At 42.6% G+C, this 20,041-nt stretch overlaps 1 protein-coding gene and 1 long non-coding RNA gene across 9 annotated transcripts in view; one reads left to right on the plus strand and one right to left on the minus strand.

Annotated features, from left to right (window-relative positions):
* The window catches only part of ENPP2 (ectonucleotide pyrophosphatase/phosphodiesterase 2), a 111,467-nt gene extending 100,411 nt beyond the window's left edge, over window positions 1-11,056 (minus strand). For 4 of the 8 annotated variants that reach the window (XM_038555400.1, XM_038555397.1, XM_038555399.1 and 1 more), the window contains exons 1-2: window positions 8,839-8,876; window positions 8,544-8,757 (exon numbers count right to left, since the gene is read on the minus strand). In XM_038555400.1, the coding sequence (XP_038411328.1) occupies window positions 8,544-8,757; window positions 8,839-8,861 (237 nt within the window). In that variant the 5' untranslated portion in view covers window positions 8,862-8,876. Of the gene's footprint in view, window positions 1-8,543; window positions 8,758-8,838; window positions 8,941-9,397; window positions 9,421-9,576; window positions 9,721-11,035 lie in introns of those variants that run through there. The other 4 variants (XM_038555398.1, XM_038555404.1, XM_038555403.1 and 1 more) reach the window with 4 other exon arrangements.
* LOC119874432 lies at window positions 8,992-18,414 on the plus strand. The gene is made up of 3 exons (XR_005368595.1): window positions 8,992-9,148; window positions 15,064-15,281; window positions 17,332-18,414. It is a non-coding gene; the product is annotated as an uncharacterized LOC119874432 (long non-coding RNA).
* The last annotated feature ends 1,627 nt before the right edge of the window (window positions 18,415-20,041 follow it).

Genomic DNA, 20,041 nt, shown 5'->3' on the forward strand with positions numbered 1-20,041 from the left:
TAATATCTGAGCAGTATTAATGATGGAAAAACCCAATTATATCCAACACGTCCAAAGTTTTGCCATTGGATTTGTCAGCAATCAAACTGTGTACTAAGAAAGCCTGGTTTGTCAGTAAACAAAGCTTCTGAGTGGAGAAGAAATATTCTGCACACATAAACATAGGCGTCTAAATTCCTGATAAATATTTGATAATGAAGACGTGGGAGGAGTAGGTGCCTCCAGGCATCAGATATCTTCCAACAAGTAGGATTATAAAATCTTTTCAGGGGATTTAGAAGACAAAAAAAAAAAAAAAAAAAGAAATGTGGCTCAGCATGTCACAACCCATGTCTTTTCAAAATTTAAAGACAAAAGATGATATTTGACATGTCCATGAAGGTGAAAAGCACTGTGTTTTAATTAATAGTACAGCATTTAGTATCAAAAGGTCTATTTTTGAGTTTCTACCACTTCCAACCTGTGCAGTCTTGAATCTCTCTGAACTTCCAATTCCTATCCCTAAAGCAGTTATAAGAATTATCATCTTTTCTCTTTGGTCAGGATCAAAGGAGATGATGGATATGGAAATGCTTTGCTAACTGGGACCAGCAATACACTATCATCTATCATTCCTATAAATAACAGCAGGATCTCTGGTGACCAAAGAGCAAAATAATGTATTGAGTGTTACCAGCTGAAACCATGCCAGGGGAATTAAGTGTTCATGAAATCTGTATTAATTTAAGTCTGTAGTAAGCCATAACAAAGTATCACATACTGAATGGCTTAAGTAACAGAAATTTATTGACTCACAGTGCTGGAGGCTGGAAGCCCAAAATCAAGGTGTCGGCAGGGTTGGTTCCCTCTGAGAGCTGTGAGGGAAGGATCTTTCTAGGACTCTCTTCTCGGCTTTGTAGATAGCCATATTTTCCCCATGTTTCTTCCCATTCTCTTCCCTCTATATGTATCTCTGGGTCAAATTTCTCCTCTTTATAACTACACCAGTCCTATTGGATTAGGACTCACCCTGATAACCTCACTTTACTTATTACCTCTGTGAAGACCCTGTGATGGTTAGTTTTATGTGCCAATTTTATTGGACTAAGGGATGCCCCAATAGTTGGTAAAGCATTTCTGGGTATGTCTATGAGGGTGTTTCCGGAAGAGATTAGCATCTGAGCATTTGAGTCAGTTGAGTAAAGATCACCCTCACCAATGCATCATCCAATCCACTGAGCTCCTGAATGGAACAAAAAAGTGGAGGAAGGGCAAATTTGCTCTTTTTGCTTGAGCTGGGACATCCATCTTCTTCTGCCCTCACATATCTATGCTCCTGGTTCTCACACCTCTGAACTTAGACTGGGATTTACACCATCAGCCTCCCATGCTTTGGACTAAAACTAAAATACATTACCAGTTTTCTAAATTCTCCAGCTTGCAGACAACAAATCTTGGGACTTCTTGGCCTCCATAATCATGTGAGCCAATTCCTATAATAATTCTATATAGTTGATAGATAGAGATATAGTTTATCTAGTTGATAGAAAGATATATAGTTTATCTCATATATATATCATATATATATATATATATATAGTCTATTAATTCTGTCCTGACTTCCAAATAAAGTCACACTCTGTGGTACTCGGAGTTAGGGCTTCAACTAGGGGTCAAGGGAGAGAGATAATTTAACCCATAACAACATCTTTCATCTACCTTGTTAAAAAATCACCAAACTGATTCACGGTGTTTCCTAACCAAGGTCTGCTTCTCAAATGAAAATATTTCACTCTACAATGGAGACCTACCTGCTTGCTGAGTGTCTAAGTTGATAAATTATTTGCTTCAGAATAAAGATCTAAAGCCACGGCCACTCATATATCTTCTCTAGAGTGAAACATTAGGCAGTCTCTTTCATTTTAGAGAATTATCTTTATCCTGTAACATACATCTCATCATTTTTCCTTTTATTTAGCTTGGGAATAAAAATTTGTTACACTGACAGAAGTGCTGAAGTTTTTAGACTTCAGACTCAATTCTTTAAGAAACATATCTATTGGCTATTTCTCACTTCTGCATCAAGCTTGCTGGTTATTGACACATTTCCAAATCAGATGCCTTCATTAAATTAAAAAAAGCTAGTAAGTATATACACACATATAAAAAATGTTATATATTGTACATCTATATAACATGGAATTGGAATGAAATTTTTAAAAGTAAAATTGGGGGTGCCTAGGAGGCTCCATTGGCTTAAGTTTGACTTGATTTTGGGTCAGGTCATGATCTCAGAGTTCTGAGATCAAGGCCTATGTCAGGCTCCATGCTCAGTGGAGAGTCTGCTGGATATTCTCTCTCTCCCTCTTCCCTGCCCCGCATGTGCTCACTCACTCTCTCTCTTTTTCTCTTTCTCTCTAAAATCTTTTTTAAAAAGAAAAAAAAGTAAAGTAAAATTAGGCCTTTCTTTAATTCTTACTTTCATAGCAACTCAGTATCCTTATTTTAGTCATAAACTGTCCTGTCATTTTAGAAATTTAAAATATCCCATAAAGAACAGATGTATGGGTACATGGACATATGTCTTAGGGGATAATCATAACATTATTTGTACCATCAATAAAGTAGAAACAGTCTGATATCCACCAAGAGGAGTTAAACAAATCATGAGGCAGCAAAATGGGACACAATGCACCCATTGAAGATTATGTTTTTGAAAAATATATAATGTCATGAAGTAATACTCTTGGTATGTTAAGTGAAAAATAGGTTACAGAAAGATTTGCACGATTCTGATTTTAATGCTACATGCGCATAAAGGTATAGGTGGGTATTTACCCATGTGTTAATATACTTATCTCTAGATCCTGATATTGTAGACAATTTTTTGTTCCTCCTTGGTACTTTCTTTATATAACTTTTTCCAATAAAATGCATGCCTCACTTATATCCTTCTGAAAGGCATTTACCTTAGACATAGCACTATTCATACCATAGGGTTACTGTCTGTTTCAAGATCTTATTGGACTTGGACTAGGAGTATTGGACTCCTAGGGGATAATAGAAGGAGACCAAATAAATATAAAAATAATTATGTATTCAACACTATCATGCAGCCTAAGATGTTAAAGGAGGCCTTAATGAAGGACTCAACATTTGATTTAGGTCAGGCCTTGATGAAAAAGTATATTCTCAAAAAGTATATTCTCAATGAGGTAAATAGGCTGGACAGAGGAGGGATGTTTCTGATATAAGAAAAGGCAAAAGTAAACAAACAAGCAGCAAAATGCTGACTCTTCCCTGAAAGTAACAAATATAGTTCAGTATGCGTAGTTCTTAGGATTTCTAATAGGATGCCAGCAGACCAGGCAGGAATATTAAGTCAGGGGGACGAATCGTCAGAAATTTTATTGTTCAAATTAAGACCCTTTGACAGTGAATGTGGGAATTCTCAATAGGTACCGGGAGACAGCAGGCTTACATTAGGACTGGTCAGGGAAACCGGGACCTATGGCCGCTCTACAAAGGCCCAGATCACCCTGGCCCTTAAATGCCAAGCTGAGATTAGAACCTTACACACAGAATCCTGGAATCTTGGAGTTGGAAGGAAATGTGAGTGCCCATCCAGCCTGGCCACTTCTCTTCCTGCCTCTCCAACTTTTCCAAGAATAGTTACCAAGTGTTTTTGTTCAAATATCTCTATGACAAAATGCTCATTGCCTTGAAAGAGTTCTGTTAGAAAATTCCTCCTTGTACTGAGCTGAAATTTATCTCCCTGTTTCTCCCACCCATTTGGCCCAGCTCTGCCATCTCAGAGAAATGAGTGCAATGCCAATCTCACTTCTACATGAGAGTGAAGGATGTAAAGATAGACATCATAGTCCTCTCGATCTTCCGCTTGGTAGGCAGATGTCCTGCAGCCACCCTTCCCAACACATTCCTGCAGTTCACTATTTGCTTTATATCTCCTAGTTAGCTTTTGAATTGTTCCACTCTTGTCCTCTTCCCCTTACCATGGGGGTAGGGGCCACCATCCTCACTTGCTTACATTGCCACAACACCTCCCTCTCATTAACCATCCCTCCAATCCATTGTCCATTCTGCAGCTAGAATGATCTTTCCAAAACACAAAACTGATGGGGACCCTGCCCTCCTCATAGCCTTAATGATTCCCTGTTCTCCTAAGGATCAATTACAGCTCCACTACATGAAGGTCTAGCCCCTATCACCACTCAATCTCATCTCTCTCATTCCCTTATCCCCCTGCAACACCTATTTCAGTCCCTTGAAGGGACCTCTTGCTCTCTGCCTACTGAAGGTCCAACCTATGGTTGGAACTCACTTCACTTTACCACTTTGACCTTGAGAATCTTTGCCCAGCCTTTGGGTCTCACTTTAAACTTGATTTCCTCTAAAAAGGCTACCCTGGTCCTGCTAAATCTGGATTAAATATGCCTTGTAAGGTGGTTCCACAGAGACCTAAATTTCCCCTATTAAAGCAAGTTTAACATTGAATTTAAATTATCTGCTTATTCTTCTAGTACCTTTGGTATACTGTGAACTCCATGAAAGCAAGTCTGTCTCTTTTAGCCCCATTATCTTCAGCATCTGGTACAATGATTGGTATATAACATATGCTAATGTATTCATGGATTCATATGTATCAACCAGAACTAAATACAATTATTCTGATATAGTCTGCACAACACAGAGGAGAATGACTGTCACCTTTCATTTTCTCTATTCTATACCTTTTTAAATAAAACCTAACATTCTTTAAATTTCATTTAAATTCAATTTGCTAACATATAGTATAACACCCAGTGTTCATCACATCATGTGCCTTCCTTAGTGCCCATCACCCAGTTACCCCATCCCCCACCAACCTCCCCTTCTGCAACCTTTTGTTTGTTTCCCAGAGTTGAGTCTCTCATGGTTTGTCTTCCTCTCTAATTTTTTACCACTCAGTTTCCCCTCCTTCCCTTATGTCCTTTTCAGTATTTCTTATATTCCACATATGAGTGAAACCATATGCTAATTGTCTTTCTCTGATTGACTTACTTCATTCAGATAACACCCTCCTATTCCATAGACGTCCATGTAAATGCTAGGTATTTCATCCTTTCTGATGGCTGAGTAATATTCCATTGTGTGTGTATATATATATATATATATATATATATATATATATATATATATATACCACATCTTCTTTATCCATTCATCTGTCAAAGGACATCGTGGCTCCTTCCACAGTTTGGCTATTGTGGACATTGCTGCTATGAATATTGGAGTACAGGTGTCCTGTCGTTTCACTACATTTGTATCTTTTGAGGTAAATACCCAGTAGCCCAATTGCTGGGTCATAGTGTAGCTCTATTTTTAACTTCTTGAGGAACTTCCACAGTTTTCCAGAGCAACTGCACCAGCTTGCATTCCCACCAACAGTGTAAGATGTAAAACCTAACATTTTAGAGAAAACTTCTCACTATTGATTTTATTGTCAGTTTAAACTCCTAAACCTCCACTATATGAAGCCATGGCTTTTATCTTAAACTTTCTCTCTCTGTCACTTCCTGCCCCCTGCCCCTCTAACCCTCCTCTCTTCCCCGCTCTCTCTTCCTCTTCCTCTCTCTACCTCTTACTCTTCCACCCCTTTCTTGCTCTTCTCTCTCTTGCACAGATACACCCAATGATTTGCAATTGACTGTTATGATCCATGCACAACACATTTTATATCTATTTCTGCATACTTCCCCACAACATAGAAAGCCAAAATAGACTACGACTGATTGATAGCTTTTGGACTCTTAACCCTTATGCTTTTTTCTAAGCAAATGCGATCAATGTGTTATGCCTTCGTAGATATCACTGATATTGAATAAAAGAGGGATAAGGACAGAGCCCACAGCATACCACTAAAGACATCCACCCATTAGTCCAATAGCCTTTAACAAATGCATTCAACCAGGTATTAATTTAGCTCACATGCATCCTTCTAATCCAGAAGAAGATTGTAAGATCTGGGCCCTTCCTGAAATCAAGGTTTTGAATTGGTTGATCATAATTAGGTATACCATATTCCAGGTGCTTTACTTTAGTTAAAATTCCTGACACCTATTATCCCTTTTCAATACCTAATACAACTATGACTCAGAAAGAAAGTCACACAACTAGCAAGTGCCGGAGCAGGAATGTGAGCCCACGTCCTGTGACTTCACATTCAATACCACACATTACACTGGGATTCTCTCAAAAGAGAAAATATGCTTAATTAGATGTATGCTGGCTCCTACTAATCACCACCTACCCTCCCAAATATCTGTGGAATGAATTAATCCTTTGACTAGAGACTTTTTTTTTTTTTTTTTTTTTTTTTTTTTTTTTTTTACCTTTGACTAGAGATTCTTAACCTGAGTTCATGTCAACTGAAAGGAATCTAAGACTGGACTTGTATGAACCTCCTAAAAGCTTACAGAAAGTGTCCTGTGCTGTATATTGTCCATTTTTGCTGAGAAGAGTAATGTTCATCCAAATCTCAAAAGAACCATGGCCCCAAACAAGAACAACTTGAGTTTCAATAGCTCTCTATAGAATTTAATCATCACTCAACCTCTGTCTAGAATTTTGGATGCACATATTTCTCTCTTTGGAAAACCAAAGCTGCATTTTCTCCTCTCTAGTCTCCCCAAGCCCCTACCACCCTCAAGTCACCCTTAAAGATCTCATCCATTGGGCCCTTCTGAGGCCTTGCAGACTTCCTCTGGTTTCGGAAGATACCAGCTTGTATCTTTGGTAGCAGCCTATCAAAAGGCTCTCCTAGAAGCCCATCTATCTTGGCCTTCAGGACCTTCTTTCCATGGCAGGTTCCTGCTGAAAGGATTCCTTCACCTTCACAAAGCCAAAGCAAAACTGGTCTGGAACAAGGTTAGGATACATGCAGGTAGCAATCAGAGAAACTCATTAGTTGAGACGTGGATTGGAGAGAGAGCTAGTAGAACTGGAGACGTGGGGGATTATCTCAAATACTCAGAAAGTCTAAACCCTTCCTTTGTTAAAAAGGTGAAGACTATGCCTTTTCCTGATAATCATGGGTGAACTTCGCTCTTCACCCTTTACCATCCTGTATTTATAGATTGTATCTCTATCACCCTATTCAATGCCTGAACATAATAGTCACTGACAAGAACTTCACAAGAATTCACACTCATTCACTGAGCATCCCAGTTGGGGCCAGGTTATAGGCTCTCAGGATGCTAAGAAAAAGGGCTGATCCCTGCCCTAGAGCACTTTACGGGCCAGGAGGAGACAGACGAAAAAAAATAGATGTGTGCAAGAAGGAATGGTAAATGCTCTAACAGAAGGAATAAAGTAAGCTCTGGAAGAATATGGGAGGGCCACCTAACCCATTCCGGAAGATGGGGAGCAGATGGTCTGGGTAGTTTCCAAGAGAAAGTAGCTCTCGGCTGAGTCTCTGAGGAAAAATATAGACACAGACCCAAGAGAAGGACAAGGAGGAAAGTCATGTTTCGTAAATAGTTTAATATGCCTAAATTTGCAAACAATGTGCATAAAATGTGGAGAGGAAGTGCAGGATAAGAGATGAGATTGCAGGGGAGGGTAAAAGGCAAGTCGTGGAGGACCTGTGCACACCAACTCAACAGGGAAAAATAGGACTGTACTGAAGACTTTTCCAAAAAGATCTGTATGATGATATTTGCATTTTAGAGAGATCATTGGACATGGTACGGTGACCAGATAGAGGGTGTGGGATGGGTAGTCCTGGCCTACCAGTGGGAAATTTTGACTACAATGGAATTTGGGGTGTTACAGGTTTTGACTAAAACAGTGGCAAGTCAGATGGAGAGGCAGGGATGTGTGTGAATTGTATGAAGTGGGTAAAAGAGAGACTCGGTGCAGGTAGAGACCTGGTGACCCACCAGGTGTGAATGAAAGAGAGGAAGCCACTTAGGATGAGTCTGCTGTGTCTGGCTTGGATGGTGGGCATGCCATTTGAGTAGCAGCGAATGGAAGAGGAGGACCGGGCCTAGGAGAAGGAGGGAGAAGACAAATTTTGTTTTGAACATGATGGTTTTAAGGTGCTCCCCGGGACATCAAAGTGGAGATGTCCCTTACAAAAGGTTGGTATTTAGGAGAAAGACCAGGATAAGTCATAGAGTTGCATGTGATGGTGGCAGCCATGGGAGTGGATGACATTTCCTTGGAAATGGGACGAAAAGGAAAGAGGATCAAGGAACGGAGGGATGTGCCCACACTGCTGCTGAAAAGGGAAGACCTTTAGAGGCATGAAATGGGCACCAAGGATGCCAGAGGGAGTCCAGGAGAGAGTCATGAGATAGAGAGCGGGTGGGAGAGGGGACCACCAACGTGCTGGAACTGAGGCAGAGAAGCCAGGAGAAAGCTGAACTCGCTCTACGGTTCAGAGAGGTGTTTGGGGGCCCTGACCAAGCTTTGGCTTTCGGAAGCGCAGGGTAGCTGCCAGCTGAAGGGGTGGGACGCGGTACCTGGGTAGCGAGGGAGTGCAGACCGCCGGCGACACCCACCTCTTTCCAGAAGTTTGGTGGGGGAAGAGCAGAAGCGCAATTAACATCTAATGAACTCAAGTGCGGAGCGCCTCGTCTCTCCTCTGTGGAGCCGAGGGTGCGATAAACACACACACACGGATACCACCACCGGCTTCTCTCTCCGTCCCGCTGAGCGCTAGAAAGGCTTTTGTTTTCATTCCCTTTATCAGTGAGAAATGGCTCTGGGCTTAACCTGTTAAAATGAAACCAGAGCGTGGCAGCGCGGCAATGGAAACCCTTTGACCCACCGCCTGCCCCTTCCGATCCTCCCCACCTGCTCTGCTTGCCCTGGGACATTTCCAAGTCCGGATCCAAAGCACCCCCTGCTCCGCTGAGACCCCAGGCTCCCTCGAACCCTCATCCAAAATTAGCCAGATCCGTTTGAAAGACTTGTTCAAATAGTGCAGTACAAAGGGCCCAAGGACTGGCTGCCCCGGCTGCGTGCACGCCAATCAAATCTTTCCCTAGTGGAGCCCGGGAGGGGCCCCGGCCCTCTGCGGCACGGCAGTAGGATCCCAGAGAACGTGACTGACACCGAGGGCTTCGAAAATCCCCATCCTTCCTGCAAAGCCCTTGGGCAGCAGGTAATAAGCACCCCGCGGAGCCTGCGGCGCGGCCCTGGAGGAGACCAGTCGCAGCCCCCTGGGCCTGGCTGTGCCCAGCGCGGGGCGGAGCAGGGGTGGGGGTGGGTGGGGGTGGGTGGGTGCGGCGGCGGGTAGGGCTCCCACTTGGCACGGGTTCGAGCCTTGGGTGAACCGAGATCCGTCCGCGCTCCCTCCCCGCGCGTTCCCCCGGCTCGTTTTGCAGAAAGGAGAGACGCAGTATTCACAAACCCAAACATTCCCTGGCAAGGAGACCTCGCAACGAGCTAAGCTCTGCAGCCTGCGCGCCTGGAAATCGCTCCAGCCGAGTGCACGGGAACGCAGCCCAACGGGGACCTCTTTCCGGCAGATCCGGATCGGGCTCGGGAGCCCCAGGACGGAGGCGGGGGAGGGAGAGGCGCCTACCGTACCCGATCGGCGCGGCGGGTCATGCTGCGGGCGTCTGGGCGCTGCGGGCGCGGCCTCTGCGGCGGGGCCGGCGGACCTGTGAGCTCTGCCCCGGGACGGCCGCCCCGGGCTGCTCTTGTTTGCACTGGGCCGTTTGCTTTTGGGATTTCTCCAATGCAGATGTAGTCAGGGGGCCGCTGTCCCGGGGGACAATGATTCCATTGGAAGCTGGCCTTTGACAAGACTCACACATGACCTTTGACTAAAATGGCTTTGGGGAAGGAAAAGTGTCCGCGGGCTGAAGACGGGGGGCACCCGGGGCAGCCGTCCGCACTCCCACCCCCAGCCGTGCCAAGTTAATTTTTCATCCCGTAACCTTTCAAGGAGAGTCTCCACGAGGTTTGATTTGCGATTCTCCTTCCTTTTTTTTCCTTCCTTCCTTCCTTCCTTCCTTCCTTCCTTCCTTCCTTCCTTCCTTCCTTCCTTCCTTCCTTCCTTCCTTCCTTCCTTCCTTCCTTCCCTCCGCCTCCCTCCCTGCCCTAGGAGTCCTCCCCTGCTTCTTCCAAAAGGGTTTTGCTGCGCGAGTTTTCCCGCTGCGCTGCTGCTGCTGCTGCTGCTGCTGCTGCTGCTGCTGGGCAGCGTCTACGGTGGAAGTTGCTCTGACTTTCCCGGGAATATCACCACCATGTTCCCCGCTCCTGGAGGGCAGGCGACCGCGCACAGGGCGCTTTTCACAACCGTGCTGTCATCTGGCCTCTCAGACAATGCAGGGGAGGCTCCCCTGTTCCTGCCATTTTTACCCCGAAAGAAAGAGAAGCTCCAGGGAAAGAGGGTATTGGCCCCATCACCCAACCAGAAAATGAAACCCAGGTCCTCCAAATTGGCATCCTGTCCACTTGCACAAAGCACGCACCTCCCTGCTGGGTGGCCCACAACTCGAAGTCGATTACAACACAGAAACACACTGCCACGCGTAATTACAACATACAGTATGAAGTAGCAGTGGCTACAGCTATTTTAATTTTTCAATTACGAAAGTGTTAGGTATTGTTCTAATAGAATAGCTGTTTTGGTTTGTGATACCCACAGAAGTCTCAAATTTATTGAGTACTTTTTAAACATTGACTATATTTTTCCTTTAGAGCGGCTGCTAAAAGGAGGCTACGGGAAGCAGCCTGGCCACTTCGAGGTATGGGTGCAAACTCCAGGGTGTCCTTAGGGTGCTACAAGAGTCCATCACTAGTGATGATCAGAGTTTGTCCCCCCCCCCCTTTTCCGGGTCCTTCCAGATGATGAAAGGGGATGAGGGTGTGGGATTTGGAGGAAAGCCCTGGACAAGGAATCAGTATCCCACAATTTTATTGTGTGCGGAGAAGAGCTATGATGGTCTACAGAGAGGCCCTGGAGCCACCTGGTGTGTCAGGTGGTATTGTCTGCATTTTTTTCTCAGCTTAGGAAAGGGGGAAGGGGGGTGATACTCACACTCATTTTGGAAGGACGGTAAGAAGTCAGCCAGGAGGAGAAGAGGGGGAAGGTCCTCACTTGAGCCAGACACCACCACCTACAAAAGCTGTCCCAGTGCTTCAGGCAACTGAAAATAATACCTGCAGGCAGACGCACCGGGTGTGGGAGGCCGAGTCTTGAGAGGAGGGTGTGGGTTTGGACTCTGCCCAGCCTCCTGTATCACTCTGCGGAGTCTGGACCTCATCCTGCAGTGCCAAATGAATGGGTTAATACAGCCAGCCTGCGTTATCAGCTTATCTGGAAAGGATGCAGGAGTCATATATTGTTCTACAAGAAAAAAAATATGTATCAACCTAACTTGGAAGTTATAGGCATTAGCCTCATCGGACACCTGCTGTTTCTTCTTCCTGGCTACGAAAACAGGAGCAATCTATTTAACCTCACTGTGCCTCAGTGTTCTCATCAGTAAAATGGGGGTTATGCTTTCTGCTATAAGGATGAAGTGAAATTATGTAGGTAAAACTCTCCACTTTTCTTCCAATATACAGTAGCACTCGATAAATGTAGCTCTTGCTATATTTTGTAGTACTTTGATGTGCACAGAGCCTACCATGGAGAAAATAAGGGGAAAACAAGGAGCTCTGTCCCTTCCTGTTCCCTCATTCCCTTCTGGCCACCACATTTTGGGCCTTTGACTCATGAAGGTTTGTCCTTTGTACCCTCCCCTGGTTATCTTTCAGCTCTTCGACATGACTTCCTTAATGGCCCAGTCTAGACTCTGATATCAGTTTCAATCTTTCTCTCCCTCTGAACCCTAAGTGTGTTCATTTCCTTGTCCGGAACCACTGTCGTACCCATCTATCTGCAAACCCCTGAGATGTAGTTGTCCGCTAGCGCCACACGTCACCACACAGCCAAGTCCACTGGTACCGCCATTGAGGTGTGGTCTGCAGCCTCGGCTGGGCGCCCACACCCACACTTGGGATCTTTCCAAATGTCCCTGATCATCCCACCTCTCCAGTAACACAGAGTCACTCTTCCCACCTCCTCAGAACTCTGAACTCACTCCCACCTAGCTCCCTCTGAGCAAACAACCTCCCCCTGCCCCCCAAAAGTGCTGTCTCCCCCAATACTTCCTGTCTCTGAACTAGAAAATGTATTTCCTGCCCCAGCTCCTTCCCTCCCACCTCAGAGGTGCCCCTCCTTCTGTGTACTTTGGAATCCCCCTCTTCCCATTTCCTCTGGAACATTCTTTGATCAACCATCACCCTATCTTTCAGTTTCTTCTCTACTGATTTCATTAGTTCATGCATTCAGTAAACATTTATAAAACAACGATTACATGCAGTCAGCACCTTTGAATACTGGGCATAAATGGATAAATAAAACACCATAACCTATAAACACATTCAAGTCTCTTCCATACAATGAACTCTTTTTTTTCCTAATGTGGTTTGAATACGTGCCTGTTCCTTATAACAACAACCACAATGAACACACACACACAAACACACACATCCACTGCCTGGAACATACTTCTCATGAATCTTGTAAGGTCATTTTTTTTCCTTTAGAACCCAGCTTAAGGTCACCTCAAAGAAATCATCCTTGACCAATCTAAGGAACCAGCCTCTCCCTCATTGCTGTTAATCTTTATTTACTTCTTTTCGTTTATTTCACACTGTAATGAGGGTCTCCTCTGTTTGCCTTTTTTCTGTTTGTCCCACTAGTCTGAACCTTTATGAGATCTGGGACTCTTATTCACTGCTGTATTCCCAGTCACCAAGGTGTACCTATTAGGCCCTCAGAAATCATTTGTTGACTGTAAACTCCTAAGCGCCATGACCAACTTTGCTGTAATCTTTTTTTTTTTCATCTCCATTATACAGCCTACTGGTTTCTGATGCTGACTGCAAATAGAATTCAGCTTTGAAAAATTCTGATGCCCAAAGCACCCTAAGACCAGTCAGTCTTGGGCTGTGACCTCTCAATTTTTGTAAGCTTTCCAGGCAATTCTAAAAGCCCACCTTAAGACCACTGACCTAACCTCTGTCTTACACATAGGAGATACTCAATAAAGAAATGAATGGATGAATGAATGATTCAAGGAATGGAGTCACACATAGCTCCCTTGTCTTACAATCCTCTTCTCTTGGGTCTTTCCACACAATGGTCTATTATCTAGGCATACAAACCACCACACACTCACCTGTGCTGTCATTTCTCCAAGCTTTCACATGCTGCTGTTTCTTTCACATACTGCTATTTCTACCTAGGACACCCATACACCGTCTTGGCTACCTGCTGCTGGTCTTTCTGGTAAGGTTTGAGCTTAGGCTTAATACCACCTCCTCTCCCAGGTCATCCCAAGGTCCTCGCAGAGCTCTGGGCCTCTTCTCTCCTTGCATGTATCCTATGAGAGAAGGCATACTGCTGCCTGTGGTTGTGTTAGGACTCTTCTTGTAGGAGGTTGGGAAGCTGGGGAGACGCCTTGTCTCCTTGTCTCCTCAATGGCCTAGGTCAGACTCTAGCTTTGCCATGCATTAGCTGTAACTCTTCATTCTCTATCTCCTTATCTCTAAAAAGAGAATAAAAAAAACCCCAATTCTTGTCTTAAAAGCACCACATCATAGTATTGTCCTAAGAATGAATGAGGGGATGCATATTAAGTGTATATCAAGTCACTGCACTTGAGACATTATCACTGCCTGGTAAATATTCATGCTATTGTAGCTCTTGAGGTTTGGCCATAGCTGTTTATATATTGTTCTTCTAAGCAAAATTGCATGTGGAGAGAGGGTTCTGGTGCTTTAAAAAATAATGCAAGCTACTATTTTAGGAAAATGTCATACACCACGCACATACCCACTGCCAGATGGTCATCTGTGTGGTGCTTGATGAGAGTAGGGGACAATGGCCAAAGTTTAGCTTCAGATGAAGAGGAATTATTAGTGGAAAGTGGGGGAGATAGTGGGTTAGGTCCATTCCTGGCATAAGAAGCTAACAGAAATAACCTCGTTCTTCCCACCAAATGTTTGTTTCACTAGCAAGGGGGGGGGGGGTCATAGGCATAAGGGGGGTCCATTCCTGGCATAAGAAGCTAACAGAAATAATCTCATTCTTCCCACCAAATGTTAGTTTCACTAGCAAGTGGGGGGTCATAGGCTCCATGGGCCTGAGGGACCAAACTCTGCAGCCACTTATTTCTTTTCCTTCTACCGTTTTTACATACAGACCTGCTTGTGGCACCTTCTGCCAGGCCCTCCTATGGTGTCTCTTCAGGACATCTCAAATCAGCACTTGATGGCTGACCCTTGGTAGCCAATCTCGTGATCAGACACAATCATCAGTAGCAAGTAGCGACAACCTGTACCATTTTCCTACCAACTGGTCTCACACTTATCCTTCCAGCTCGAGGGCAGTTGTCCTTTTGTGTGAAGCATCAAGTGTCTTGGTAGACCCTTATCTGACTTTCACTGCTCTGAATGGTCTTTCCTGCACATCTGGCCAGCCTCTGTTCAGATTCTACACAACTGTCTCTCTTTCTTTCCTTCCTCCCCTCTGTGATCTCACAGTCCCCTGTGATTCCTGTGGGATACGGGTCAGATAGTGTCTGGTTATCACCTGTGTAGATGACCATGAACAACGAAAACACAAGGATATTTTTTTATTTATCTTTGTGTGTCCCATTCACAGCCCTGGGCCAAGCACACACTGGACATTCCTCTAATTTTAAAGATATATATTGAGAGCCTACTGGGTACTGATACTTCAAAATGCAAACACTAATAGAAGCATGGGATTTTAACTCTGAAAGGAATTTTAAGACAAGGAAATGAGGCCTGGAAAAGGTCATGTCTTATCAAGTGTCCTGGTGCCTAAGTAGGAAAACCATTGGGGATAGAATTCAAATTGCCTGATACCTTGCTCTTTTATGATAGTTCCCCACCACTTTGGTTACAATAACAGATTTTTAATGTGTTTAGAAAACTAGAGAAAATATAAATGATAATTTTGTTCATGTAATGGTTTTTTTTTAACTCAAGGACTATCCCTCCAAGCACCCCTGGTTGGTGACTGAGGATGTCAACATAGACCAACCAAAATCTGCAATAGAGCTAATGCCACTACTGCCTGAGTCTCTGTACTTCTCACACCCCCGCCCTGCTGGCTCACATCTCACCCACGCCAGGCCAACCAAGGGCCTGTAAAAATTTAACTTGATGTGATTGCACAACCGTGAAAGCCCAGGTTGCTTTTTGAGGTAATGAATGAGATTCTTTAATTGCCTCGTGAAAATGTTTCCAGTGGGAGGAAATACAGAACAAGTTGTCACAAACATAAATGTCCCTGTCAGGCTCTGGCAAAGTTATTATACTATTAAAATATGTAGGGGGCACTGATTTGGGGCCAGCTTGGGAGACAAACAGAATCTTGTTCTATTTCTCTTCCTACCCCTTTGTTGAACTTTTATTATCGAGAATCCTTTTGGAGGTGATGGATAGGTTTATTACTTTCACTGGTGTGTGCATATACCCAAACTCACTGAAACACATACATTAGATATGCACAGGTGTTTTATATAAGTTATAAACTGATATAAACTCAATGGAGTTTTTTTAAAGAACCTTTCTAATAATCATCACCACATCTACTTCTAACTTCAGCTCTATAATCCCACAATACTAGCATCTCAAAATTCCCCTCTCTCTTCCTTTGGGCCCTTCGCCTATGTTTTCCTCCACTTGAACTTCTATTCATTCTTCTTTTAATCTAGATAAGTCACATTTTCTTTCTGGTTTCCACTTAAACATCACTTTCCTTGACTCTCCTTGGACTTTGTTAGGTGCTCCTATTATGTGTTATCAAAACATCATGTGTTTTTTCATTACAGAGCACTCATTCTACGGTCTTATAATTGCCTATTTATCTGCCTTTCCTTGAGAGCAGAGACTGTATCATAGTATTCTATAATCACCTTGTCTAGGTAATCAATAGTTATCTGTTGATCAAAGAAGTGAATGAATAAATGGATGGATGCATAAATATGTTTTTAAAAAAACAAAAAAACCTTGAACTCACGTTCCCAATGAACATCACATTTTGACTAGAAGAGTCCAAAACTTTAATACTTACTGTTCTGTATTTATCTTAAACCTATATATTTTTTCTGCCTTCACAGAATTCACTTAAAACGGTGGATGTCTAGGAATTGGGAACTCATTTCAGTTCATCCAAAACCACAGCTTCCCCATTTCACAGACCTTTGGATGTTTCCAAATGAAAAGATAGTCTTTATATGATGTTTTCACTTAATGGGTCTGCCCATCCTCCCCTAACTTGGCACCCAAGGTAACATAGTGGAAAGCCTTGGAAGGCCTTGAAAATATTGGCATTCATCCTGTGGGTGATAGCTCATAAAGTAAATGTTTTAAGCAAGAGAGTGACATATCATATTTATGTTTTGAGTAACTGCTTGAGCAGGGATACGGAAGATGAGGGCCTGGGGGCAGGGAGCAGAGAAACAAAGCGACTAGAACAGTCGAGGCAAAAGATGAAGTTCAGAACCAGAGAAGGGATCATGGCAATGGAGACAATACAAAATTAAGAAATATTTAAGAGAAAAAAATCTCTTGGATTTGATTAATTGTGGTTGTAAGTGAGGGATAAGAATCAAGGATGAATCCAGTGTTTTGAGCTTCAGCGACTTGGTTGCTGCTGGTACCATCACCTGAACTCGGGACTGTGAAAATAATGAATTCACTTTATGATGTGATCAGTTTAAGTTATGGACTTTCATATGAAATGAAGGTAGAAACCATCTCTGTATACCCACTTTCCCACATGCCTTATCCAGAGTACGTACTCAAACTGTTTCTTGAATTGAAGGTGCAATACATCCTACTTACAGAATTCTCAATTTCTAACTTCAACTGTGTGTTTTGTCAAATTCTAAGCACAGACCCATCTAACTGTACTGCTCTATATTAACATAATATAACATTTATCCATATGACAAGCTAAGAAATTTCAACCCCCTGGAAAGTATGACTAAGAGATTTTACTGCAATAATAATTTTCACTAAGTGGTGGAAGGAGTCAGGAAAGGGGATATTATAGCAACCACAAATAGGTCCAGGGCTACACTTGGCTTGCAATTTCACTACAAATTTCAGAGAAGCCATAAAAGATTCAAGTGAAATCTGGTTGGTTGATTAGAAACATGTGAAGGAACCCCAAACAGGCACGTGTTTCACATTTCCTACTCTGAAGTTGGCCAAGTATTAATCATCGTCCTCCCTGTGTTATTCCAGAAAACAGAATCACTCCAGCTGGCCTTTTGGAAGGACAGGACCTGGGTCAGGAGAACATCCACAAATCTGGGACTTTCATAGAGAAAAAATTAGAAATTAATGCCATTCTGAACTTTTCTCATCTTCTGCAGCCCTGTTCCTTTGGTTACCCTCCACAACCCGGCCCTCAGCCCAGTCCATGTTCACCTCCATATTACCAAAGAAGGGAGACTTTGAGATATAGCCTCTCAATGAGGACACTGTTGCTTCATCCTGAATCCCCCTTCCTCTCCAGAAACAGATTTCCGAATGGAACAGGCACAGACTTTGGAGCCAGTAAGTCACAAATTTGAAACAAAACTCCACCATTTACTTTAGGTGATTTACTTAACCTCTTTGAGCCTCAGATTTCCTCATTTACAAAACAAGGCTAATAATACCTACTTTGAAGGATGAAGACCAAATGAGGTAATTTATGTAAAACACTTACAGGTGTGTGATATTAGCAAACATGTATTTGGAGCCTTCTTGCCCCTTCCTTCTCTATGATGACCTGCCCAAGCATATGTGAAGCCCAAACTGTCCTTGAACACAGACTCCACTCATGGAAGCCTCAAAGGAATGGTTCCAATTTACACAGCAACTGGAGACCTCATCCAGGTGCTCTGTAGAAGACTCAATTTCATCTAGTCCTCCTGGGACTCACAACGCTGGTGAGATGACAGCAGATCTGGCCTCCCATAGATGAAAGTGCTATGAGAGCAAGTAGGACAAGCAAGCTCATTTTGGGTCTGAACAGTCAGGTCAGACCTCAGAGATTAGGCATCATTTGAACTGGGCTTTAATGGAAAAGTAACATTTCCTAGGATAAAATCAGAGATATTTAATACACAAGCCGCAAATGAATAAAGACATTGAGGTCATGATGCACTCAAGAAACAATAACTGGTTAGGTATGGCTAGAGGAGAGGCAAAGGAAAGAGGCTGGGAGATGAGAAGGGCAAGGTCAACTGGGTTTGTTTGGTAAGTGTTTACATGGTGAATGGAGCTTCTGGACTTAAGCCAATAAATAATGTGGGCACATTAAAGAGATATGAAAACTTCTCTTTTGCCTCTTATTATATTTTGTTTTTAGCATTTTTCTATTCTCACTATGAAAACCAAACATACATTTAAAAGTGTTCAAACAGCACAAAAGGATATAATAAAAAATGAATCTGTTTTATCCCACACTACTGCATTTACTCCTTAGCATTAAATCTGTATTCTCTCTCCTTCCATACAAAAACATATAAATACCTTCTCTTTCAGTATAAATACTCTCATAAATTTGCCTGTGAGTGAATACTTAATACACTGCATTGTATGTGCTTCTTTCCTGTTTTGCAATGTATTGTGAAGAATTTTAGGATTCAGCATATGCAATTTCATATCGTTATTTTTTAAAGATTTATTTATTCAGAGAGTGAGCACAAGCAGGGGAGGGGGAGGGGAAGAGGAAGGGGGAGAGAATCTTAAACAGACTCTGTGCTGAGCATGGAACCCGAAGACAGGGTTGACCTTGAGATCACGACCCAAGCCAAAATCAATGTTCAACCAACTGAGCCACCCAGACACCCCTCACCTCATTTTTTTAAATAGCAGTATGGTATGCCACACTTTAGATTGTTGCATATATTTTATTTTATTTAACTAATTCCTAGCTGGTAGATATTTAAACTGGTCCCAATTGTTCATTATTACAAACAAGGCTGCAATCCATCCTCATATCTTTGGAAATAGGTGACAATATTCCTGTAGGGGGAAAAAAAACACTAAAAGCAGAATTACTGGATCAAAAGGTATGTGCTTTTAAAATCTGAGAGCTATTTTCTTTTTTTCTTTTTTTTTTTTTTCTGAGAGCTATTTTCAACTTATCCATTAGAAAAAGTACTTATTTATACTCCTATCACCAGAGTACAACTGTATCTGTTTCCACATATCCTTGACATTACTCTGTTATCAGAGTTTTAAATCTTGGCCACTCGAGTAAGTTAACCTTTTTTAATTTCCTGTTTTGACTTGTAATTCTTTCACTGAGTGAAGATGAGCAACTGCTCACATGTTCATAAACCATTTGTGCTTCTTTCTCTGGGAATGAATTTTTATTTTCCTTGCCAATTCTTCTATTAGTTTGTGGTCTTCTCCTTGCTGATTTATAAGAGCTCTTTATATATTAGGAAAATAGGCAAATTGAACACAATTTTGTTTATGGCTTCTGGGCTCTATCCAGTTCTTAGAAATGTCTCTCCAACTCCAATATTATTTTTAAATCCACCCATGTTTTCTTTCATACTTTTATGACTTCCGCTTTATGTTTACAATTCTGATCAATAAGGAGTTCATTTTGCTACAAGGTAACAGATACGGATTTCATTTTGTTATTCATTCTTTGCATCTTTCTTTTCAAAGATGATTTTGCACCCGTTTAAATGTATTGACAATAGCCACGCTTGTTCCTAGTTCCTTTCTCTGAATTATTTTTTCTATTTTTAATGCTTCCTCTGATTTCTAACTTTTACTCCATGGTCTATTTTTATCTCCTTTGATATATCTGCTTTTTTTTTCTTTTTCTTTCTGAAGAACTGTGTGACAGAAGAGCAAGGTGGTCCACCTGGCACACATATGAAGCCTCACATGTGAAAAGTGTTTTGTGTGTACACGTCTGCTTATATATGTGTGTGTAAATGTT

Source organism: Canis lupus, chromosome 13 (assembly GCF_011100685.1).
Source record: "Canis lupus familiaris isolate Mischka breed German Shepherd chromosome 13, alternate assembly UU_Cfam_GSD_1.0, whole genome shotgun sequence".
NCBI classification, from domain to species: domain Eukaryota; kingdom Metazoa; phylum Chordata; class Mammalia; order Carnivora; family Canidae; genus Canis; species Canis lupus.